At 36.5% G+C, this 15,783-nt stretch overlaps 1 protein-coding gene across 5 annotated transcripts in view; it reads left to right on the top strand.

The window, feature by feature from the left end:
* Positions 1 to 15,783, top strand: part of arap2 (ArfGAP with RhoGAP domain, ankyrin repeat and PH domain 2) — a 198,185-nt gene that overhangs the window by 156,931 nt on the left and 25,471 nt on the right. For all 5 annotated transcript variants that reach the window (XM_062982213.1, XM_062982216.1, XM_062982214.1 and 2 more), the window contains 4 exons: positions 3,497 to 3,571; positions 6,210 to 6,327; positions 10,101 to 10,229; positions 12,284 to 12,423. In XM_062982213.1, coding sequence (XP_062838283.1) covers positions 3,497 to 3,571; positions 6,210 to 6,327; positions 10,101 to 10,229; positions 12,284 to 12,423 — 462 coding nt within the window. The remainder of the gene's footprint in view (positions 1 to 3,496; positions 3,572 to 6,209; positions 6,328 to 10,100; positions 10,230 to 12,283; positions 12,424 to 15,783) is intronic.

Below are 15,783 nucleotides of genomic sequence, written 5' to 3'. Positions count from 1 at the left end.
TTTAGCACTTTAGCACAAGTGAACTGGGATATGCAAGATCAACTTCTCTGCCTAGAAATGCAGGGACATTTGGTCTTGGGAAACTTTATCCCCTTTCCTGGCCACTGGAAGCAGTAGCTTCTGTTTTCATCAGTTGACTTTGGGAATTTAGATCTAGAGAGCACTATTTTCAGAATCCAGGGATTCAAGGTTTTGTTGCTTTTTCTGTCTTTCATTGTGACTGCTCTGCCAGCTTTCCCTCTTAGCATTTTCATCATCAGTCAAAACACAGTTCAATATACATAATAAGCACAGTGTAGTCTGCTAAGATTATAGGGTTTCAATACAACCTGTTCACCTAGTAAGTTAGAAAGCATTTGGAGCACCATGCAGTACCTTCCTAAATATTCAGAATTTTGATGTAAATCTATTGATTCATTCTGTCACATATACCTAAAATCTGTGTGTATGTGTTCATGCTGAAAAAATTAAGGGGGGCCCTACTCTCTTAAGAATTAAAAGAAGGATTCTATTCCTTGTCAAACGCTTTTTTAAATGGAAGGGGCATCATTCTGCATGAAAGGAAAAAGGATTCCATTCACACTGATTTGCACATGTTATTTCAAATGAGATTTTCACTGTTTTCTTTGTTTGCTCGAAGCCTGAAAGTTTGTCAGTAGAGAAGGATCCTTTAAGCAGAAGATGAAATATTTTCTAGTATGTATTGCAGATATGGCTATACATCACTGCAAAGTTTGCTATTTCTAAGAAGACTAAAAAAAAGGAACGATTTTCAATATTTAAGGTACCTGTGAACATCTTTCTATTAAAAAGATGGAAACCACTAGGTGGAGCTATATTTCCAGCGGTTTTCTACAAGCAAAAGAGTTCCTGTGCCGCTTATGGCCTGTTTGTTGCATGAAACAAGCTTCTCTCTGTTAACCTTTCCGAAGTCAAAAAGTATATAAATGTCATTGTACATTTTATGGAACACCTCTTTTCACATAGCAGCGAGAGACAGTTGGCAACTCAGAAATTAAGCAAAGGTTTTGAAGAGGTAGGGGCTGAAAAAGTATCTTTTGAATTATTAAAATAGAAAGCTGATTGGAAAATAAACTCACTTCACTCTAACTTCTTTTGCAACTCAAAAGAAAAATTTTACGCTTCTCACATCACTTAGCATGACCTTGTTTTCCATTCCAGTTGGCATTTTATTAACCATTCTTCATTTTTCCTTGCCTACCAAACACTTTGCCAGCTGTTTTTGTTTGCTGCTGTAATTTACATCACTTTCCCCCCTCTCTCCAATGTGCAGTTGTTTACATACGCCCAGTGGAAATCAAATGTCAGCTTCATTCTTTTTCCAACATTTTTTTACAGCAATATCATCTAAAAAGCAAATTTTACTTGGAAATAGCTTTTTTTCTGAATTGTTGCCAGTATAATTAAGATGCTTTCTTCAAAGTCACTTTGTAATGTTTTTCCCTTTCACAAATGATTTCATTAGTTTCAATTCTCAGAGGCCACTGTGACCTTAAAGTCCTAATTTCTCCATTATGTAGCTTTTTAAAAACATAGTGGTGCTGTGTGCTTTGGATACAGGAAAAAAAATGTATTTCTACAGAAACTTGCTTGAAATGTTTGCCAAATCTCCTTTGTTCTTTATCATTCCAAGCTATATTACTGATAAATGTTCCAGAAGTATACTGCTGTAGATCTGTTTCTTTTTTAAAAAAAAAATCACTGGTGCCTCACACTTCCTTAACATGGTAACTGTGGGATAGTATCCATATTCATCATTCTGTTACCTATGGGATTTGTTGTTCTGGCTTGCCTTCAGAAATGATCACACCTGCTGATTTGGACAGGCATCAGAATAATTAACACCCCTCCCATGTTCTTCTCTTCTGTTACTAAAGTGGTTTGATTTACTCACTTGTGACATATTCAACCTATCATAAAGGATAAGACTTTGGCCCTCATGAATGCACAATTGATGTTACCGCAAAAGGAGTAATCTTATCTCTCATTAACTTATGATAATAACACTGGCCAACACATATTTTGGTGCCTTAAATATTAGACCTGGTTTGAGGTATATTTGACCTGCTGATTCCATAAACAGCAGCAGTTTTCCTCTATTGGTGTTAATTTTTGAGAAACAGAACATAGGTAATAGACCAGTCTTCATCTCAACCATATACGATCATGATAATCATATCTAAGAAACTAGATCTGATGTGTTCTATCTAATGAATGTTTTCCGAACCAGTGCCCCAAATAACCCCAGGAACAAGACTAAAAACCAAGATACCAAGAATTGTTTTTTGATGGATTGTGTAATATACGAGGGTTGAATGAAAAGTAATGCCTCCACCTTCGTAATTCCTCAACAGATGGCAGTACTGGTATGCGGCAGGTACTGACTTGTACAGTAGAACCTCCTCTGCAAGCTACCCCGACCCTCTACCCACTACTATTTATTTACTTATTTATTTACAACATTTATACCCCGCCCTTCTCACCCGAGGGGACTCGGGTCCCACTTCAAACTGTAACAGTGGTGACCCTGGGGAATGTATCCCTTGTGGATTCCCAGCTAACTTTTTCTCCAGTGGCTTATTTCTACTCCTTCTGTACTGTAGACATTATTTTACGTTGTAAAATATAAACACTGCAATTATCTTTATAGTTTCTAGGGTCTTTCACAATTTTTAAATATGGCATGCAGTTTCTGAAATGTAAAACAGTGTCTCTTAACTAGGCGTTGTCATAGTGTGTTTGATAGGTGACTCCCTCAAACGTTAATAAAATGATAACTACCCCTAAGTGTATTTTGATATAAAAGAAAATTGGTCTTACTTGAACTTGTTTGTGCTTTTTCTAGGGGAAAAAAGAGAGGAATTTTAGATTAATGGCAGTTAATTAAATTCAGGCAAAACCAAAGTTCCAGTTAATAATGAGACCAAAGGTTATGAATTCCTTCATGCTGTTGTGCCAAATTGGCTCATTCCATCTAAAAAACATGCTTTATTGTGATGTCCAAATGCAGCCACTGATTGTTGTTTTCATCCTAACTGAATTTGAAAACCTGATGTATTTTTTATATTGGCCATGCATTCCAGTGTGAATAAAAGAAGGCAGTCTCTACTGCAGCCCAACTTGAATTCAGCTTAAGACCATTGAAGTTTACTATATGGATCAGAATTGATCTGAAAATCCCAAGCATTTGAAATTAGGAAAGACAAAACAAAACAAAAAATACAAATTAACAAAACATGGTGACTATGACCATAGCACAAATGTTGGTAAAATTTATTTATTTATGATAGCAAAAATTACAGAGTACATTCAGTTTCTTGCATGTGGCAAACCATGTTCATCATGTGTAATGGGGAGGTAGAATTTGGTAACACAAGGATCATATGTATGAGAATCAGGACAGATAGAAGTGGCAGGCAAATGGGCCTCTTTCATGTTTGATTTTTTTTTTTTTGTCATTTATGTTTTCCTCTAGGTTTCCCAGGCTGGAGACTTGCTCATTGAAGTTTATGTGGAAAGAAAGGAGCCAGACAGCAGCGTTATAATAAGGGTCTGGATGCTATTTTTGAAAATTGATTTTCCCTCTGCACACTTCAATTGTGTGGTATATGTGTTTTTTTAAACTTGTGTGTGACCGAAATCCATTTGCTACTACAAGCTAGCACTGAGAGTCATTGAATCAACTACTATAGGATTAGCCAGCAATTAGGTAAATCCAATTGCTTCAACAGGATGAGTCTAGTTGGAACTAGTAATTGGATTTAGAGTTATTTGTGAAAGTTAGGCTGGCGTGGTTCCTCCACCCCTATATCTTGCAGAAGATTGAAGTTTCTTTGTCTATCACTCATAATCTGCTTGAATTTTCGAGAAGTCGCCATATTGGTTTCTTATTCAGCGAAGTTTGCAACCCCCAGTCCTATCTAGTAGTCAAATCAACATCTTAAGTATTTTTCATCTTTGCCCTATCAGAACAATAACAGGAAAAGAATTTGCAGTTTTATATTAAGATGTATTCTAGTAGCAAAAGTAGCACAGATAGACCTTGATCAGTCTAATTACATTCTTATAACAACTTAAGACCTCTATCAGAATTACATAGTGTATAAGTGTTATGCCAATTCTCCTAGTGTGCCTGCTTAACCATACATATGCACCTGCATTAAATTGTGGAATTGAGCTTGGAAGGAATGTCTTACCAAATGTAAGTTACCAGTAGTTGCCTAGCAGCAGTAGCAGTTGAGGTAAACCAATTTGCCAAGAACAACATCTAGTATTTGGCTGCTCAAAAGACTTCTGTTCTATGCCCTCCTCCTTAACTAACTCCATCTCGAGTTCAGTAGGAATTGTCACCATCCTATTGGCATTAGTCAATGAACTTCTGAGGAAGGCCACTCTAGTGACTGTTATCTTCTCTTGTGTACACTTCAGGAAATGTGTATTAATTCAGTGACTTTACAATGTCAGGCTTGTTGTTATAACAAGTCAGTTATTTTGTTGTTATTCTGTGCCTTTAAGTCCTCTCCAACTTCTATCTTATCCTTATTTATACTTAGGCTGGCTCCTTTGGTCAGGGCTGACATGCATTTATTTCCATGTTGCTATCCACATCTATCCAATACTCATTTATTATAGTGTCAAGAGCTTAAATGAGGCAAACAGAAATCCAAAAAGCAGCCCAGTTTGTCACAAGGCATAATTTATTGAGTTTTCAATACATGTTTATGAATGTGAGTTCTAGGCTTTTATGTGTTTTTTTAAGTTAAATGATCTTCATACAATTTATTTTAGTACTTATTAAAATTAATAGAGCATAGCCCTTATTCAGCCATATGGATGCATGGAAGTAGGTGTCTCTGTGTGTATGTCAGTTGTTGTTATGCCGTGTTGACTTTGACTTGTGGCAACCCTAGTATAGGGTTTTCCTGGCAAGATATATTCAGAGGAGATTTCAGTTGACTTCCTATGAGAGATTGTGACACAGACAAGAGTTCCCCTGGCTGAGCAGGAACGTGAACCTTGATCTACTGGTGTCCTACTGGGATTTTTAAATGTGCTGGCTATCACATATGTCTAACTGCTTGTCTAATACTTGGAGCTGCATTTTTCAAGCTGATCAACATTATTGTGATAACATCAATTGTTTGTGGTAGTTAAGAAGAGAAGGAAGCATGTGAGTGAATGCAGTATCTTTTCATGTTCCCTTCTCTAAGCCAGTGATGAGTGTTATTGCTACTAAACTGAGTAGGGGAAATTCATTCATTCATTCATTTTTGTTCTGCTATCCAACAGTCACATTTTGGGGCTAAATACCCATAATATGCCTCTTAGTGAACTGCTAGCACAGATTGCACTCCAATGAGATGCTGGTATTATGGGAATTTTATCTATGAGAAATGTTTTCTTGATGTGGTAAACCACAGGGTATAAACCACATTGGGGCAGTTTACAACATTCGTATGACTTTAATCAAAAGCTGTGGATAATGATAGTTTGGGGACAGTATCAATTTTGTAAGTGTAATTGCTTTACTCTCACAAAGCACAGAAATTAACAATGACCAAGTGATTGCTATATTTACTTAATGGTAAAAGGTCGCATAAATATTATTTATCTTGTCATTTATATTCAGAACCAAGGAATCTTTGCTCTTGTAAAAAAGCCCAAATTGATTATTCCAGATAATTGAAATTTCCAGAGTTTGGAAAGCTCTGCAGAATTATTTAACTTTTCATATGCAAAAAATGGTAGTGGGTGGTGGTAAAGAAGGGGAATTTAAGCACCTTCCTTAAGTCTGGTAGTGATCAGTTTAATTATAATTTTAGATTGCATGTAATCTGCCAGCAAAACTGTTTCTTTCTGTCACATTGTTGTTCTTTCTGACTTTAGAAATATCAAATCAACTTTTGGAAGAGAAAACATGGGGCAAAATACTTTCAGTAACATCCCTCTCTACTTTTCTAAAGGAATAAGAGCATTTTCCAATCTTCTCTTGCACAGTTAATGGTGCCATGGCAGTGAATGTGATAAAATAATGAATGGATTCCCAGAGCTGGCATTTTTGCAATTGCTCTTACAAAAAAAGTTAGACAGTTTTTCTTCCTGTGATTGAGAGCATAAAACTCCAGCACAAATTAGAATCCCACTGCCTCTTTGAATGATTTTTGTACTCTTTGTGATCATCAAAACAGGTATCGCCAATGATGGAGGCAGAAGAATTGACTAATGACATACTGGGAATAAAAAATATTGCACCCCACAAGGATGATATGTGGGCTACGTTTGAAGTGATTGAAAATGGAGAGCTAGGTTAGTGAATTTTCTATGTGGGCTGGGAGAGGGAAGTCTTTCTATCTTTGTATCGTCCTGTTCATCTGTTCTAGAGATGGGAAACACTTTCTCTATAGAAGATTTTTCCTATACTTACTGTCAACCCTATCTAGTAAAAAAAATCTGACTGTCACCCCAGTCTGAGTTATTTAGAAGATTAAAACAGCTCTCGAAAAGACAGTACATGTACTCAGTTAAAATTAAGAATGAATCTAATTAGACTATCAAGATCTGCATTCACTACAGAGAAAACATTCTGAACCACACTTGACTACCATGAGTATATATTATTTGGGACCACATTCTTTCCTCCCCTCAGTAACACAGATTTGAGAGGGTTTTTTTCCCCCAAGACTGACTCTTCAATCCTTTTTTGTAAGGAAGGAGCTAAAAGTCATATCATTTCTTTCTATCAGTGGCCTCTATTTGCTCACCTAAAGCCAAACTAAACTGCAAGAATGGCTTCAAAACAAAATTTATGGTTAGCATAGAATCCGCAATTCAGATATGGATCCTAATAAATACATCTTTAATTCTTTGCCCCCTGCCCCCACAAAGCTTCTGTTGATTCACATTTGTATAGGCCACAGCCAGTGGTGATTGAGCCTAATAACAAATGAAAGCTTCCCTATCCTCATGCCAACAGTGCTGACCCAAACTTGGCACATGCTATAGCACCACTAATAACACAAATTGTGTCTCCTCCAGTCCAGTTCTAACATAGCAGTTGTTTCTCAGTTGCTGTCACATAGAAACTTGTTGGTTGTTTGGTCTAACTCTAACACTTTTGTTCTCAGCACTTGTTGATATTTTCATAAAGAGACCAAGCTAGTGTGTTGTCTTTATATCCATAAGGAAAAACACCATTTAAGTTCACTTGAATATATTCCAGAGGAAATATGTAAGACGAAAGAGGTGGATAACTGAAAGAGAAAGAATAGGAAGAAGGCAAATTGATAAAGAGAAGAGAAAGCTTTGACAGAAAGACAAGAAGCTTACTGAGCATTCATTAATAGATCATTTTGGGTCAGAATTGAAAAAGAATTACAAGATTTTCAACAAACAGGATGGGAAGGATTCTGGACTGACAAAACTCTTCAGGAGTCTGTTGACAATTTCCATGTGACTCTTTTGTGCAGAAAATATTTTCTGTGCAGAAACATACACTGTGCAAAAATTTGTACAGGTTACTTTGCACAGAAAATAGCTTTTATGTGCAAAAATAATGTGTACGTCGCGGAAAATTGTGTTTTCTGTACAAAAAACAAGCTTCTATAAAAAAAATTTGCAAAATAACTGTAATTAGTCTTCCAAAACCTGCAGGTTTTATTACTTTCTCACAGCTAGAAGAAAACTGCTAAAACTCCCAGTTATTTCCTTCAAGAGAAAATTAATGAAGAATTGCATCCCTAAATTTAAGAGAGAGTGATGGACAAAATTCCCAGCACATGCGATAGACTGATGTTCCTAAATGATGATTGAGTACTTTCCTGAACTATATCATATTTCTAGTGGCATGACTAGATTGCTTTTCTCCCAAAATAATCTCAGTACCATGATCACTTGCATATCATGAAGAAGGTTTTGTCAGAAAACTTGGTTCTAATATGCCACTTCCCTTTGTGTTAGTACGTGTGCAACCACAGGTATACAATACACATGAAACTGCTTTTAACCCCTGTGGTGTTTGTTTTGTTGTCTGCCCCTGTCCAAAAGATTTCACCTCACTTTCTGTCCCTGGAATAAATTGATTTTTTTTTAAAAATGGCTTGTTGTGGAAACAAGGATTGGTGATTAAGCTTCAATGGAGACACCTTTTCCCCATGATAACACTTTCAGGAGTGAATTTCCCTTCAGAGGAGTAGATTTCTCTCACTTCCTATTGTCTCATCCCCATTCTTAACTCAAGTCAGATGTTTGTCATTTAGAGACTGACTGTATATAATATATTCACTTTTAAACAGTCAGACAAAAATCTTAGTTCAGACTGATTAAATATCATTTGTTTAACTGGCCGAAATCAAATTTTGAGAAGACAAGTATATTAAAATCTTACTTTTTCAAAAATGCAATTTTCTTCTGATATTTATTGCTGGATTGGAACAAATAGCTTTCTCACTGTTTACTGGCAACACATAATGACCTTGGGAGCAGAATAATGGGATATGTAAGTTTGACAGCTAGACGTCTGAAATATTGGAACTGAAATATTAAAGATCAAGTAAATTATTTACATATGGAGCAGCAGAAATAATTGGTAAAATTATCTGGCCTTATACAGCGGGCTTGCCATAAAATAGGATCTGTAGTATATAATTTTTGTTGTAATTTCTATATGATAGATAGTTTGCAAATGAGGTGTGTTGCTGGTAAAATAACTAATGCATTTCAACGGGATGATTTATGCACCATATAATCCATTATGACAGATGGTCTTCAATGTGACTATAAATAAAGCAATAGGTGTTTGCTCTGGGAGCAGACACATTATTGCAAGATGTGGATTTTTTCTGCCTTTTCTCCTGAAGTGTCTACTTTAAGGTGGAATTCAAGCCAGGCCATTACATTTCTGTAAGATATAGTATTCATTAAACTTAGCACATAGCCTTTGGAGGATAGCTATATTAAGGGTCCAATGCAATTATCTTGGGGGTCTTTATTTATTGAAAAGGAATCTTGTCATTTCTACACTGATGCATACTTAGATGGGAAAAACTATTCCATTCTCCAAACTTAACTTTCTGTATGCAATGGATTCAATTTCCCATCATTCCAAGACATTCTGTTTGGAAATGGCAGCTGTAATCCAGCATTTTATGTGAAAATTCCATCTTTATATATTGTGTTTTTGCTGGTGGGCAGTTGTGGTAGTGACCTGCTCCAACCTTGCCATATTTTTGATCATATTCTTATAGGGAAATAACCATATTATATCATATCCCTACATAAAATGTGCTTGAAATATAATCCTGTTTCATATAGTCTAATCAGAGCATTCTGTCAATCCTGAAGAAATTGTGCTGCTCTTTTGGACCAGGTCCTTCTAGTTTTCCTAGGGTCACAATGAGTTTTAAAATTCTTCTTGACCAAAGTTGTAAATCATGTAGAGAACCTACATCTATGCAGCAGGCCTTCCTTAGCAGGTCTTCCTCTCCACCATGGATTCCCAAAACTAAACCTTGCCATAGAAATGTTGGAGAATATGGGCCCAGTGAGTAAGGATGGAACTAAATGTTCTCATTCTCAAGAACACAGAAAGATACGACATATAAAATTGCACCCTAGATGAACCATTGTTTTTTCTCAGACTGCAATTAAGTTAAAAAAAACACTGCAGATTTTTTGTAAAAAAAAAAAAATTAAAATGAAGGGTACTTTCAATTTTTGTTGTTCTTGACTGAATAAGTAAAAGTTGATACATTTGTCAGTGAACATGTGTAGTGACTGTCCTGCTCATGAAATTGTTATCATGTGAAGGGTGTTACCATATTCCATTGCTAACAGGAAAGTGCCTGCAGCTATGGACTCACTCTATTGCTTGAAAAAAAACTAGAAGGCAAGAAAAAACAGCTAATTTTGTATTCTGGTACTCTACAACTGTGTTAGCTGTTATTTAGATGGCTGCATTTGATCAGAAAATGAAATTTGACTTCTGTAATAAAGCAAGAGCCAGTGAAAATGTGACTTAGCAAAAATAAAAATGTCTTAACTAGTTCATAAATACTACTTTCTCCCCTGTGTTTTCCTTTCAGAACGCCCATTACATTATAGTGAGAATGTTCTAGAACAAATTCTCCATTGGAGCGCTTTGACTAATCCCAGCAGTGCATATCTTGTTGTAAAGAAATTTCTGACAGCCAACACAATGAAACAATGCAATGGTATGTAATGAAATTGATTTTTTTTATTTTTACAGAATTCAGTGCTCCAATTCATTACCAAAAAAAACAAAACCCCTCACCTCTTTTCATTTATTAATCCTGTTTGAACTTTTCATTATCAGAGTGACACTAGTGACATGAAAGATGTGTAGAGACCAATGCAATGAAGCTGTGATTGTGCCTTATGCTATCCTAGGGCAGATAAAGTGCAGAAAGAGATTTCTTTAATGTCCTGAGTGACCCTTTATCTTAATACAAATCAAATAAGTGCATGTGTTTGAATCTTGAAAAGAACAAAGTACTATATGAATTATGGTAATGATCATTTACCACAATTATAATGTTGACTCATTTCTTGATTCCATGAAGATACAGAAAGTGTCATTGTGCTGGGTCAGATAATGAGGTGGGACTCTTTCACACTGCCCAGTTATCGTTCTGTGATTTCACTTTAACTGTTATGGAAAACATCCAATATAGTCCAATGATTTTTTTAAATGTAGGGAGGAATATTAAGAATTCTCAGCTGGACAACTTAAATGTCTCACCAAGCTACAAACCCAGGATTCATCAGGATGTAGCCATGACAGATTAGGTGGAATCATAGTGTTGAAACAGTGTGATATAAAAATGCCTCTAGTTTGCTTGTTGACTCGCCAACATTGGGAATCTCATAAACAATATGTTACCTGTCAGTGTCAGGTGTCAGTATTCTGTCTTGTTTGTACACTGACAAACCAGAGATAGAACTCTTAGGGCAATAACAACCGTAGTTCCTTCTGCATTTTGATGTTGCATTAGACAAACAATGATAAAAGGTCCATAGCTTGTTTAGCTGCTCCCAACAGCACTAGGAATTAGTGTGCAGCATGCCAGTTTTCTGGTGCATTTGGAATGTAAAGTAATAATAGCAGCAAGCCTTTATTGTTGTAGACCAATATCATGTGAGGGTAGTTATTCTTTTTTGTGAATCCTATCAATGACATAATCCAGTGCCAGACATCCAGAGATTGGGTATCCAATCTGTTTTGAATGGTGTGATCTATAAGTGTCTGTTTACATTGTTTTGAAATGGCTAATAGCTTAATTATTTTTTAACTATGTTTTATCTATAGTGTACTCATTTTCATTTACAATTTACTTTGAGTTCCAATTTTGAGGAAAAAATGTGGTATAAATAGTCAGCAAGGAGGAAGAGGAGAAAAAGGGAGGATAATAGGAGAACTCTGACACATCCAGACATTACATCAAAATAAATGTTTAGCTACTATGAGAGTTTTGACTCCAGAGTAAGAGTGAAAATACTAACAGAAGTTATAGAAATTGTTCGTTTTAAATAAAAAATATTCTGTATTAAAATGTATTTTGTATGTAAAAACTTCACAATTTTTGTAAACAATTTTCCAAATAGTACAAATACATAACATACTGTTTTGTGAGCAGGACAACAATATGTGTATTTTGTACAGAAAAAGTCCAAAACTACAACATCTTCAGTACAGGAAACATTGTTTTTTGCAGCGAAAAAATATTTTACATCCCTAACCATGATTTGAGCATGTTGACTTATCATTAATTGTGATTCTAAAGATATAGAGACTGAGGTTTACTTTGCCAGACTTATCCCTAACTCCAGAGATTGTGCATTTTTTAAAAAAATCTTCACTTTTCAGTGATGAGGATGAGAATGATGTTGAGAAACACTGCTCATCAAGTGAAATAGAGTATTTTTTTAAATGTGGTGTTTGATTAGCTAAATGAGGTAAACTATCTTGCTTAATGAAAATGGTTTTACATCCCTATTCATAGGCCAGGTCTTAGGTTATCAATAAAATGATTAACCATGGTTAAAAAAACAAACACTTGATCAACATTATGTCTACAGATAATCGCAACATTACCCAAAAAAAATGGAACCCATCAAATTATTCTTACTCATTTGTTTTCTTTTGTGCTAATAAATGTTTAAAATGTATAGGTACAGTATTCTGCATTGTCTTTTATTTTTTAAAAAAATACTGTGAATCAAGTACATTTTTTTTTCATTTTGACAGAGAAAAACACTGAGGTCAAAGTAAAAGCCAGTTATCTGAAATTTAAAGAAGAGCCATCCAAATTACTGTCTGGAAATAAGTTTCAAGACCGCTATTTTGTTCTGCGGGAAAGAAATCTTCTACTTTACAAGGATATGAAGGTATGGATGCCTATACCGAGCCCTTTTAAAACATTAGCAATTATACTTAAAAACATTTTCCGCTTTGCATAGTGTTGCTTGACAGTTGACACTGAATGTTTTTTGTTCTGTCTGCCTTCAAGGAAGTTAGAAAATAACCTGATTTATGGTACTGGGATGAGTAAAAAATGGTGATTTAAAAAGAATTTGTTCTCATTTGCACAACAATGTACTTCAGTGTAGCATTTAATTCAAGCACACTTGAATGTATTGCCAACACATTTTAGAAGGACCTCACTTATTTTGTTGAGATTGAATAGCCTTGTTTGTTTAAGTCATTCAGACTGCAAAAATCTATTGGTTTATTCCATACTCCTTGTATATGGCATCATCAATAAGCATTCTAAAACAAGAGTACAACAAGCAGTTGCATTATATTTTTTAGATAACTGTTGTAAGAGCAGGTGGGGTCATGCCTAAAGTTCTCCAATACTAGGCTTTAAGGAAGATTGAATAATGTGCAATGACATAATGGTGCTGTGACAATTGTATTTCAAGAACAAAGAGCAATGAACAAATTCAGCTAGAGTCTATAGGCTTCATTTGCAAACCCAATAGGGCAAGGGTGTCAAACTTATTTTCATCGAGGGCCACATAAACCTTATGGTTGCCATTGAATCTATGGACCGGGAATCCATGAATACAGAGGGCCAACTTTTTTTTTTTACATAATGGTCTGAGGTTGTGGAAAAATTAAAGGACATTTCAAAGTCAGACATCATATCCACAATCCTTGCATCTAAATTCAGACCCCACTCTCCTGAATAGATAGAACAAACTACAGCCTTCCAGATGTTATTGTATCACAACTCCCATCAGCTCCTGCTCATGATGTCTAATAATGAGGACTATAGGAGTTGTAGTCCAACACTTAGAGGGTCACATAAAATGGCATGGAGGGCCGGATTCAGCCCACAGGCCTTCAGTTCGATACGTGCAATAGAGTATCTTGGATAAACATAAATGTGTATGTGTGCATTGACCTACTTTAGAATCATTTCTTTTCTCAATATATATTTTTGAAATTAAACCATCTCAATTCATTGGTGCTTTGAGAAACTTAAAGATAAGCGGGAGTGTTTTATTTCAATTATCTACTTTCTTTAAGAGATTTTATGTAGAAAGCTTTGCAATTCTAAAGAAACCATGAAAACTAAAAGGCAACCATTAAGACATGAAGCCCTCTAAAAATTGTTGAAGCCGATTAATAGAGTTAAGTAAGTCAATTTAAGGAACAGAAAAAAGGACGGAGGAAGGTTTATTTGAAGCAAGGCATAGCTTTGATTTCTTGTGTGTCTTCAAGTCATTTCTTACCTATGATGGCCCTATGGTAAACTTATCATGGGGGTTTCTGGGGCTCAAAGTGTGTGATTTGCCTAGGGACATTTTTTGAGTTTCCATGGCTGAGCAGGGATTCAAACCCTGGTCTCCAGGATCCTACTCAAACACCCAAACTGCTATACCATCCAGCGAAATACTTGGAATTTGAACTTCAGCTTAGGCTGCATTAGTCACACATATGAGCAATGGCTTTTGTGTGTGCCAAATGTCAGCCTTCCTCAAAAGCCTAAGATGCAGCAACAGTTTTCAGGAACTTAAAATTGACAAATGGACTTGTTCCAAGCCAAATCTTAGAAAAACTTAGTTTCAAATAGTGGCATCACCTGGTGTAGTAACTCAGGGTGTCACCTCTATGAACACAAGAGTTTCCATGTCCAAGTGGGAAATCCCTAGTTTCTTAGCGTGATATCCAACACTCAATCCAGTACATAAACTGACCCTCTCATATAGCTTTGGTTAATGCATTTCTTGGGATTATTGCCCATTTCACACTAGTAACGCTCCCGCATATAATACCCGAAATGAATCAGATTTCGTTTTATAAAAATGAGATTGGGAGCATAATATAATCTGAGACTCCATTCAAGCAGATATTTACGTACAGCAGTGTTTCTCAGCATGATTGTGGAAGGAAAGAGACAGTAACCTCAAGAAATTAAGAATCAAGGTGCAGCGGATCAGCGCTATTGGTACGCTTGGACCTTACAACTGCATTCGACACCATGGACCATGACTTGCTGATCCATCGATTGGCTATGTCTGGTGTACGAGGTTTAGCTCTTAAATAGTTCAATTTGTTTCTCCAGGACCGGAGACAGAGGGTGGAATGGTTAGGCCAAAGCTCTGACAGCTCCTGCCTTTGCTGTGGAGTTCCCCAGGGTGCTATCCTTTCGCCCCTGTTATTTAACATCTACGTCCAACCACTTGCTGGACTAGTGTGGAGCTTTGGCATTGAGTGCTACCAGTATTCAGATGATACCCATCTACTCTTGCATCTCAAACCTGGGACAACCACAATTCCTGAGAACTTTAAGCTGTGTTTGGAAACAGTGATGAGTTGGCTGCGAGCGAGTAGACCAAAAGTGAATCTCGCAAAAACTGAGATACTCTGGCCCGGCCAGCCACCAGAGTTAATCCAGTCACTGCCTGATTTTGATGGGGAAGTTCTGGTTCTGTCTGCTACTGTTAAAAGCCTTGGGGTTGTGTTGGACTCATCGCTGACAATGGAGGCCCAGATCACTACCATAAGTAAGCAGGCCTTTTTTCATCTTCGCCAGGCAAGGAAATTGGCATCCTACCTTTTGACAGAAGCATTGGCAGTAGTAATCCATGCAACAGTCACCGCTAGGTTGGATTATTGTAACGCCTTATATGCCGGCCTTCCGAAGACAAAAACCCAGAAGATCCGAATGGTCCAAAATGCAGCGGCCAGGCTGCTAGCAGGATCATCTATAAGATCCGATATGACACCGATTCTGAAACAACTGCATTGGCTACCAATAGAACATCGGATCTCTTACAAGATACTGATCCTGACATTTAAAGCTCGAAATGGCCAAGGACCATTATATCTTAGGGACCGCCTCATTCCTTTTTTTCATCAGTGGTCACCTCGATCCTTCCAGGAAAATCTCCTATACTGGGCCCTAAGGAGGTACACCTGGAAGCTACAAGGCATAGAGCCTTTTCAACCTATGCTCCAATTCTGTGGAACTCATTGCCTCTATATGTTAGAGCAATGTCGGATTTGCGACCTTTTGTAAAAGTGCTCAAGACTTGGCTGTTTGGTTGTGCATTTAAGTAAATCAGATCTAATTTGCCAAATAGTCACTGTTGAATGTTTTATGTTGAATGTTTTTATATTGTGGAATGATATTTTAAATTGTAAGTCGCTCGGAGCACTCTGGTGGAGAGCGACTAATTAAGAAATGCAGTGAAGTGAAGAATATAAGGTGCAAGCTTCATATCATCAGCTCAAAG

This window comes from Anolis carolinensis, chromosome 5 (assembly GCF_035594765.1).
Source record: "Anolis carolinensis isolate JA03-04 chromosome 5, rAnoCar3.1.pri, whole genome shotgun sequence".
Lineage (NCBI taxonomy): Eukaryota > Metazoa > Chordata > Lepidosauria > Squamata > Dactyloidae > Anolis > Anolis carolinensis.
The sequence above is the reverse complement of the archived record's forward strand: the minus strand, read 5'-3'. Positions and strand labels throughout refer to the sequence as shown.